The sequence below is a fragment of the Citrus clementina genome, unplaced genomic scaffold, assembly GCF_000493195.1.
Source record: "Citrus clementina cultivar Clemenules unplaced genomic scaffold, Citrus_clementina_v1.0 scaffold_9, whole genome shotgun sequence".
Classification (NCBI taxonomy): Eukaryota; Viridiplantae; Streptophyta; class Magnoliopsida; order Sapindales; family Rutaceae; genus Citrus; species Citrus x clementina.
In genome coordinates, this window is record NW_006261964.1 from 15,364,662 (window position 1) to 15,375,871 (window position 11,210).

The 11,210-nt window shown below is 31.3% G+C and overlaps 1 protein-coding gene across 1 annotated transcript; it reads right to left on the reverse strand.

Moving 5' to 3' along the window:
• Nucleotides 1-5,395: 5,395 nt before the first annotated feature.
• LOC112099303 lies at nt 5,396-6,103 on the reverse strand. Its single transcript, XM_024186680.1, has one exon. It carries the CDS (start codon nt 6,101-6,103, stop codon nt 5,396-5,398), a length of 708 nt encoding a protein of 235 aa, XP_024042448.1.
• Nucleotides 6,104-11,210: the final 5,107 nt, after the last annotated feature.

Genomic DNA, 11,210 nt, shown 5'->3' on the forward strand with positions numbered 1-11,210 from the left:
TCCCTTGCTGTGGATAATTTCGCCATCGTTAAAAGTATTTGCCTTAGAGCCCTGAGCATTTGATGACTTAGCTTTATTGTCTTCATTTTATATGTTTTTCTAACACTTCTTCCTGACGTTCGTTTTCTTATAATTTTAGCATTTGGTATTCTTCTTATTTCTCGATTTTGATTCACCATGACTGTGACTCCCACTGAGTCACGTTCTATTGATCTCTCTTTCGTCATCAATAACACTTTCACTTACTGTATATTCGCCTACTACTGCCTTTCTTGTTTTTTGTCCCTACTTTCTTAAATTTAATATAGAGGGCACAACATCGTCGAAAACTAAACTATACGGTTGGTTGTTGTTTGTCAGATTGATGATGAGTCGATCATACGAATCTCGTAAACTTTGAAATAAAAGTTCTGTACGTTCATTTTTCTCTATTTTTTGAACCAACGTTGTGAGTTACAAAAATAGAGTCTTCAAGGTGTTGATATGGTTGGTTACTGATGTAAATTTCACCATTCGAAAAGTATAAAATTTTCTTTCCTCGTACAATTTTGTGAGAGTTTCCTGTTGAGTGTTAGAAAATGCATATTTATAAAGGAGAAAACCGTCATTTTACATTTTAAGTCTTACTAACAACCCTTACTTTTATATATTTAACCTTCTTGTGATTTAATTACATGTGTTTTATTTTAATTAAGTATTTTATGTATTTTAGGGGCATTATAGTCATTTCACAATAAAGGAGAGATCAGACGGCAAAACGGACATCACTTTTGAACTCAGGACGGTCGAAAACATTAGGAGGAGCATAAAAGGAAAAATGGCACTATTCACATGTACGGTACTATTCACGTGTACGGTACTGTATACGTTACTGTTCACGACACTGTTCACATAGACGGATGATGACGTGGCATTGACCGATGATGTGGCATTGACTGATGAGGTGTCACGATCCTGTTGGACTAAAATTCTTATGTACTGTTGATGGTGACGTGGCAGCATATCAGTGGACGAAAAATCTCGCGCACGGTGCATGCATCACACAGGATTATTTTCAACCAAACCGCGTTACTGTTCATCCGGGTCAAACCGCGTTACTGTTCAAAGTCGGGTCAAACCGTGTTACTGTTCATCCGCGTGGTCAAACCGTGGACTGTTGACTGATGACGTGGCGCAATCCTGAGCGTCCAAACTGTTTTTAATCCGATGGCCATGATTTACTCCATGTATCTATAAAAAGGGGGCCTCCCCCCCCTAATTTGATATCTCTGAATCCATTTTTGGGATCCATTTTCTGTAATTCCCTCTCCATCTTGTATTTTCTTCGTATTTTAATAAATTTCCATTTTGCCCCTAGTTCAATTATGAGTGGCTAATTTTCTTTCAAGCTTGGGTTGAAGGTGAAGTCTCAACATGTGTCATGGGCTTAATTTGGTAAATTTATTTTCTCTTCCCCTCTAGTTTTTGTGGATGTTTTGACTTCTCGTCGACAAATAATACTAATCTTGTCTAGTACCGCCTTGGTTACACCGGCCCTCTAGTACAAGGTTATTATTATTTGGCACGATAAGCCCTTAGCACCATATTGATTAGAGCGTGGTTCATGAGGTGTGGATTCCCCCCTCATGATTTAATTGGCATTAATACGGATTATTTAGCCCATGATGCATGTTGATATGGATCCAGATACCCAAGTACGTCATTTCAATAGAATTCTCTTCAATTTATTCTCACCATTTCAATACCAATTTTAGAATTTATTCTCTCCATTTTAATTTAAGTTTTAGCATATTCTAATCATTTCCACCACAAATCCAATCACCCATTCACAAAATTAATTCTACACAATTAAAATCCACCTCCTCGTGGGATCGACACTCGTCACCATTAATCTATACTACAACAGATTCGTGCGCTTGCGAGTACATTAAAATTTGCACAACATTTCCCACATTTCCTCTGTTGTCTTCTTCTACTCACTAGATAACACCTCTTTAGACAATGATAAATGTAGATCAGCAATTGATTACCATCCATCTAGTTCCACTTGGCATCATCAGTTATCTCCGTAGGCCTTTCTCTAATTGCTGCCAAGTAATTGTTTTTCCTCAAAATAACCTTCATCTTTATTTTCCACAACAGAAATTTTGTTCGCTTCTCAATTTTGTATTTTGCAACCATTGCTTTTCACCAGGAACTACTTTTACTAGGATCGACTCCTATTGTTTCACGTGAACGGTAACTGTGTATGTGAATAGTACCATACATGTAAACAGTACTTCGACAAGCAAAAGCTTTAATATCGCTTTTAGGAAATTAATGGATAAAGCAGAGCCATGGCTAAAATGAAATTGGTAAAAAATGAAGAATAAGCACACCAAGAGGACACAAGAGTTTACATAGTTCGACTTTTAACCTACGTCTATAGGTGAAGATAGAAGGAAATATTTTACTGGTGAAAAAGAATTACAAATACTATAGTATTTTTTCTCACAATCCAATACCCCAATGCACCCAAACTCTCAAAACACTAAACTGAGAGCTTAAAGCTGTCGACACACTCTCAATTTCTAACTTCTCGGCTCAGTTACTTTTCAAGTAGATTGAGAATTGAAGAAAATAAGATTAATCAAACGAGGGAACCACCTTTAAAGCCAATGAATTGGCTACTATTCATTTTTTTTTTCAAATTCAAATTGTGTGACATAGAAATTTGGTGCCACAATGTCAGTGTTGATCATAGAAGTAATTTTAGGTTTCTTAATCCGATTCAATATTTTATGAAGTAAATTTTAAAGCACTCAGTCAACAAAACCATTATGATACTCTTTTGTTTTTTTTTATCAAGTTTGATGCATTTAGAGTTCATTTGGACGATATTCAACATCAAATAGTAGTTTCAACTACTGTTCTCTTTTGAGGGGTGGGGGAAGGAAATAATAATTTGGACACTGAATGGAGTAAAATAGAAAAAAGGGTTTTAAGAATATTTTGGGGTAATTATTTCCTACATTTTTTTAAAATCATTAAAAAAACATCTTTGTTTTCCAATTCATAATAAATTACATGAGGATTTATGGGGTTTCCTAAATATCATTTTCTTGATTGATTTGTGTAAACATTCTTTTGAATCTTTTATTTTTAATAAAATTCTCACAATGAAAATGAATAAAAAAGTATTTACTTGATAAAGAAGAAATATATAGAAAATATTGGACTATTTACACATTAAAATGTATTTGTATACATTTTTACTCCAGATTTAAATTTAGTAATAGTTAAAAAAATTTATTTTGTACACTTTAATAAATGCCAAAATATTCCTTAGTTGAATCGCATTTAACTTGCTAAAAAAAATTCTTTTACACCCATAGATGTACATACAATATTGATCAAACCGAAAACTTATTTCCCTATAAAACTAACTAGCTTGCTGCCTTTTTCTCCTTCGTTTTTCATCAATTTAGAGAGTTTTGAATTACGTGTATCATTTTACGATTTATCAAATTATATACAAGATTGATCTCCATGTGTCAAGCATTTACAAGTATTAAAATCCCCTTGTGACATTGCCAGCACTATAAATAGCATGAGTGAGTTCTGCTTCAGAGAGATATCAATGAATAAGGAAAAATTATTCCCGTGGCTTATATCTTCTCAATCTATCTAGTTTACATCAATTAGATTTTGCCCAATACTTCCTACAGATTGCGAACTTGTATATATATGGTAAATCTAGAGATTGCGAAACTCAATTTTTTCTTCTTTTTTTTTTTTTATAGATTAGTAAGTCCAGATGTGATTCCCTACCGTTCAAGAAATATGTCATGATTAGCTATTTAAAAAAAGAGAAAATATCCACCGTCCACCCATTTTGTTAATTTTTTCAAAAATACATAATTCTTTTTTTTTTTGTTGGAATCCACCTGAAATTATATTTTGTTTCATTTTTCCACTTCCGTTTGGAATCCGTTAAGAAAACTAACGGAAACTTTAAAAAATGACCATTTTACCCTCCAAAACGAAAATAACAATTTCACACTAAAAATTGCCAAAAATAATCAAATTAAATCTAAATATTTTCCCCATCGGTCAATAAAGAAATTAATTCCACAACCATCAAATGCAGGTTTTTTTTTTTTAAATATATCTGTAATTAGAATATTAAATTATAATAGTAGTATTAAAAATAGCCCAATCTCGTAAACCATCAATTGAATTTAAAATAAGTAGAGTTTTATTATTCATTGAGTTATAATCTCCAGTAATTAAGATTTTTTTGTACTTCATTAACGTACCAATAATGATATTTATCATTAAATTTGATTATTTTTGGCATTTTTAGGGTGAAATTGTAATTTTCGTTTTGTGGGTAAAATGGTTATTTTTTTAAGTTTCCGTTAGTTTTCTTAACGGATTCCAAACGGGAGTGGAAAAGTGAAACAAAATATAATTTTAGGTGGATTCTAGCAAAAAAAAAAAAAGAATTGTGTATTTTTAAAAAAAGTTGGAAAAAACAGGTGAACGGTGGATATTTTCCTTTAAAAAAAATGGTATTAACATGATTTCATTTATTAAATACAAATAGCCACAAATTAAATGTTTAATTAACTACAATATTTATTGATAGTCTCGTGGCGTACTACTCCAACTCAGGGAGGATTTTAATAAAGATATTGGAGGAATCTAAAATATTTGGATGTAATGAGTTTTATAAAACCCATATTCTCAATTGACATTATTTGGCAACGGCAGCTGTGACACGGTCATTTTAATATTTGAAGATAGATTTATATTAGAGATTGGAATTTGTTGTCTTTACAATTGATGGAAATGATAATTGGCTGCTTGAATGAGTTTACTATGGACGTAAAACATTTATGTGGATTTGACGGACGCATCAAAGATTTTTCCGTAAAAATTGTGCATCTTGTGATTGCTCATTTAATTTATATATATTAATTGTAGCCATCATTTTCTAAATTGCAATTGGAGGATGTTGGTTGACGTTGTCGACTTTTATATATATATATATATATGGAAGTGCTTATGTTGAGATAAATTGGTTAGAAATTTTTGTGTTGATTATACTGGGAGTGTTTGGACGATTTTGTGAGTTACTTGATTGATTGATTGACTATTGTTTAATGGCATCATATCCATTCTAGAGAGACTATTTCTTTAAGAAATGTCACCTTCTCAAGATTATTTTATTGATGAGAATCTAAAATATTTGGATGTATATATGCGTCATGAGTTATATTACTCCCCAGACCTACAAATCGACTTTATGGAGATTTTTCTAGTTTTTTTTTTTTTTTTGAAAGAAAGTAAACCTTCCCATTGATTAAAGCTGAAGAAACATATCCCTAGTGGGAACTGGGCAATTTCCTATTCAGAGGATAGGGTCTACACAATCTAAAGCAACTTTTGCCAAGTTATGCGCCCTGACATTACACCTTCTTGGCACATAAAGAATAGATGCCGTGTTCTGCCCTTTTAAACATTCCTGAATTTCTTCTATGTTCCATGATATTTCAACTAAGCTCCTCTTCCTTTTCAGAACAAGCTCCACAACTTCTTTAGAGTCTGATTCAATAACAAAATGGGGACAGTTTGCTTTCCTCGCTACTTGGATGCCTAGTAGCACAGCTTCAGCCTCCATGTCTGCAACATTGCCTTTAAGGGTAGTTCTCTGAGCTGCTGCAGCTACACAATCTCCTCTGGAATCTCTGACCACAGCTCCAATCCCTCCCCTTTGCTTAGATAAATTTGTAGCCGCATCTACATTTACTTTGAAACAGCCAGGTGGAGGGGGCTTCCAAACTTGCTGCCCATTTTGCTGCTGCCCAGCCAAAGCAATATTTTTTCCAGGATTTATCCTCCTATATGACTCCACAACGGCTTCTGCTCTTGTAGCTGAATACAGAGGATCTTCCATCTTTCCTTCAAAAACAAAGCAATTCCTCGAGTGCCATATTACCCAGCAAACTGCAATTATTTGTTCCATGTCTTTCTTCCCCCTCTTCATTGCTAACTCTTGCAGCACACTTAACATATCCTGATGAGCCATCCCCTTAATCTCTTCATAAAAATCTGTCATCTTCCAAACTTTTCGCGCAAAACTACACCCCACCAGAGCATGAACACATCTTCGCTCATCCTACAGCATCTCTGACACACTGGATCCCCCACAATTTTCCTCTTCCATAGATTTTCCACCGTTGGTAGCACATTTTGAGCAGCCCTCCACATAAAAATCTTTACCTTCTCTGGAATGTCATTTACCCAGATAACCTTCCACATTGTTTTGGATATGTCTGAGCAACTTGGCCTATCTGGGGAGATTTTTCTAGTTGAGTAGTAAAGATTATACAAAATTTGAAAAGTGGAAACGAAGTGTAAAATATTAAACAATGAGTAGGATAGTATTTCCAATCATATTTATTAAAGGTTTAAATGTTTTTTTCCACACTGAAATTGACATAAGATATCTTTTAACCTATTCTATTTTATAGCCTTTTTTGTAATAGGAAATAAAACTCAGTGTAAGGATAAATTAGCTAGGATTAAAGGTGGTCAACAGGCCGTGTTGTGCCCAATTTTTTTTCTTTAAGTTTGGCACGGCCCACAGCACGAGACCACACTTGACGTGCCCGAGCTCTGCTCAAAAAAAGATTGTCAACCTTTTTTTTTCTTTTTTGGAAAATTATTATTTGTATACCCTTAGTTTACTTCATTATCAAAAATACTACAACACTTTGAGGGTGTATCAATCGTCCACGTTGACAAAATGTATCAGCTGACCACCAAACCGTTAGCTGCCGTTTAAGTATGATGGCGTCAGAAGGGTAATTTGGTCTTTTCATATGATACATGTGATAAAAAGAGAATTTAAGGGTATACAAGTGATAAAAAGAGAATTTAAGGGTATACAAGTGATAATTTTCAAGGGTAAAATCGTCAATTCATTGAACTCCGTTAACTTTCAAACAGCAACTAACGGTTTGGTGGTCGGCTAATACATTTTGTCAACTAAAGGTGGACGATTGATACACCCTCAAAGTGTTGTAGTATTTTTTATAACAGAGCAAATATAGGGTATATGAATGATAATTTCTCTTCTTTTTTTAAGCCTATATTTTTTTTGTGTTTTTTCAAGCCCACGTACCTGACGTGCTTTATTTAAGCCTATGTGCTTAGTGTATTTTTTCAAGCCCATTAGCCCATGCACTTATAATAATAATAATAATAATAATAATAATAATAATAACAACAACAACAACAACAACAACAATAACAATAATAACAACAACAACAATAATTTTTATTAAGGGAATAATTAACATTTCATTATCAGTTTATCACAATTTTAACAACTATATATTTAATTTCACAACAACCAACTATAATACAACAATACATAATTTTAATTCCATAAATCACAGTAATGATTAATACAAATCTATAAACTCAAGCGGCTAAAATATAAAAATATTCAAATTTCATTTATTCATTTTATAAATTATAAACATAAACTAATTAGAATATTCCATTTTAAACTAAAACTTAAATTAATTTTTAAAAGCCTATGGTAATAAAATATATTAAAAAATTTAATTTTAAGATTTTCTAAAATCATAACATTTTATATTTACTTTTCATTAAAAAATTTTACTTTGATATATTTGCCGCATGCTAGCCTACTAGTGAAGCGTGTTTATTAGTGTCTTTTTTGCATGCTGTGCTTTTAAGGCTCTCGTGCGTAAAATTCTAAGTTCGGTCTAGCCCACGTGCATTTCGTGCTGTGCTGCGTGCCCTACCGAAACATGTTCATGTCATGGCATGTTTTATGGACACGTGTCGTGCTACGTGCTACGTGCTGCCCGCCCCGTTGGCTATCTTTAGATAGGACCACTCAATAAATACTGCAAAAAGCAAATTGTAGCATTTTAAGCAACGTTATATTAGCTCATGTTACTAAAAGTCTTACAATTTAGTAGCATTTATAGGATGCTACAAATTTGAAAACATAACTGGAAAATAGCTACAAATCATATGTGATTGCTTTAGATAAATGCTACCATTTTATCATCAATAACGTTCAAGAACTGCTGCTTAATGACATTTAAATCATAACGAAGGTGCTACTCTTATAATCTTTTGTAGTAGTTGGGAATGCTATTTCTACTACATCGAAAATATGTAACATTTTAGTATTTGTAGCAAATGTTGTTAATATTGAATAAAATGTTATATTATTCAGCTGAGTCCAATAAATTCTTTAATTTTATTAATAAGAATGAAGAAATCACAATTCACAACCCAAATAAATTAATTTAATTTAATTACTCAAACATTCAGCCCATTCCATTGATAAACAAAAATTAAGTACGAAGTAACAAAAAATCAACTTCATCAGCAGATTACAAATTATCAAAAAAAAAAATGCTAAAACATATACATGTAATTCATAATTTTTCAGAAAGACTACACACCAAACAAAAATAAAAACTATTTTTTATCTTCAATTTGCATCAGTACTTCTCCAAATGCTCTTTATCATGACAGCTGCATCATAAACAAGGGACATGGGAGAGTTACATTTTGGAGGGAGAAAAAAAAAAGTGATAGAGAATCTTATAATGGTTGGAAAAGGAAGCCCCCGCCTTGGTGGCGATTGAAGTAGATATGAATCCATGGGTATTCAACTCCATAATCTGAAATTTCACAAAAAACTATAAAATAAAATAGGCCAATGAAATGAAAAAGATAGAGTATTTGAAGAGAAAGAAGTTGGGAATTGGGATTTCAAAATGAACATTAAGCTATGATTTTTCAATGTGTGTTCTTCAAATAAAGATTATTCTGGTGCTTATGCCTTAAAATTTTAGTGAGGAGACAAGGGGAAGAATGAGAGATTTTGTTTTCTTTCCCTCTCAAAGTTGCATATTTTGAAGAGAACAAAATATTTGGTTGCTGCTTATTGTTTCATTTTGGTGGTACATAGGGTTTCATTTTTATTTCTCTCACTCTCTCATTTTGTAACTATTTTTGAGTGCTATTATATATAACAACATTTGGTAGCATTTTTAAAGTGCTATATTATTTATAAGTATGCATAGCATTTAGAAATATACTAGTAATTAGAGATAAAATGTTACAAAAAATTAAATGATACAATTTGAACAACTTATTGTAACTTTCTTCTAAAAATACTACAATAGATTGACATTTGGTAACATTATGAAAAAAAAAAATTGCTACTATCCAATGCTACCAAAATTCATATTTGTTGTAGTGGATAAGGATAAAGATCCTTTTATAGTTAGCCTTAAGATATAATTAAGGCTCTTGAACTCACACTATTAACAAGCAAGAATTACTACAACCCTTTAACTTCCTTCCATCAAAGAAACAAAATTATAAACTTTATCACTTTCATTATAAAAATTCTACTATCCTTAAAAACAAGTAAATGAGCCTAATTTTATTTATTTATTTAAACAAATTATTTCTTATAGGGACCACATTATAAAAAATTGGTAGTGGCTATGGTAGAGTTGCTCCATCATAGAGCACTGCCTTATAACTACAAGATTAAAGTAATAAATAGTAAAAAATAAATTGTTACTATGATCGTGTGGTTATTAACAATGCTCTACTGTGGGTTGAACCCAAAAATTTTTTACATGAAAAACATTTATCATATTGATACCTAATAACCAAATTTATAAACAAAAAGCACAAAACAAAGAGAGCTGGACTATTGGCAGTTTTGGCAACAATTCATTAATCCCATAATATTTAAAGACAAATCTAAATATAATTAACTTCATTTATATTTTTCTCGCTCTCCTCAATCGATTTTTTCTTGCTAATGTTCAATTTTTCTTTTTTTGTTCTCTTTTCTTGATTATAAATCCTATTCGTTAAAAGGCTTGCTTCTCTCTGTCTCACTCTCTTTGCTTTGTTTGTTGTATCATCTATACAACTGGGTTGTGTAAACAGGAGGATTTGTTAACCTTACGGTGGAGTATTGTCTGGAGGTGCTGTCGGGGAAAGAATGTCTTGAAGATTGGAAAGGCAAGAGAAAAGCAAGAACGTCCCAAGACTCAAAAGTTTAGTGAGTTTTAAACTATTTTGTTGTTTTGGGTGATGATATCGAATCATAGAATAAGTATATGGGTTTCTTAATTTGAACTTGTAATCTGCTTTTGCTGCATGAACAAAATTTTTAAAGCACTCTGTCAATAAAAGCATTGTGCTACAGTTTTTTTTTTTATAAAAAAAATCAGGTTTGATGCATTTAGAGTTCATTTGAACGATAATAAAATGACAATAATAAAAGAGGTTTTTTTGGTATTATGTAGAGTAAAATTAAAATTAGGATTTTAAGAGGATCTTGGAGGGGTGTTAATAGTCCAACTCAAAGAGTAAAAAATAAAAATGAGTAAGGCTATACAAATATTTTATATAATAAAGATGGTAAATATTTTACATAATTCATAAAAATTACCTGAGGCTTCTTGAATATTGACTTTCTTGATTGATTTGTGTAAACATTCTTTCTCATCATTTTATATAAAAATTGGACTATTAGCATTTACACATTAAAATTTATTAGTACCACTTAGTAGAACTTAAATTTAATAAAATTTAAAAAATTACTCTGCACATTTTAGTAAATGCCAAAATAGCCCTTAGTTGAATCACATTTAATTGTTAAAAAGAAAAAATCACCTTACAACACTTGTAGATATAGGGGTATGTATTTATTTAGTTCCTATGTTTCAAAAAACATCTCAAGACATTCTTGTTATTAAATATGTGACTCTTTCCCTTAATTTTTTTCTTTATTTTTACAATAATACCCTAACAACAATATTCTTGAGGACGTTAACGAAAAAATATTAATTTATCAAATAACACTTAAAAATAAAATAAAAATGAGTTAAATTTTTTTAGAGAGTTTGTATTTAGCTACATTAAATTTTTTTTCTTTTGTAACTATATATATATATATATATATATATATATATATATATATATATATTCCTTTAGGAAAATATTTTTCCTTTTATTCATGTAAAATTTAATATAAATAATGCTTTTTACAAAAACTAACATCGTTTTTTTTTTAATAGTCAAATATAGAATTTCAAATTTTCTCAACTAGTGGAGATCTTTAAAAAAAGGGTTGCACGAAT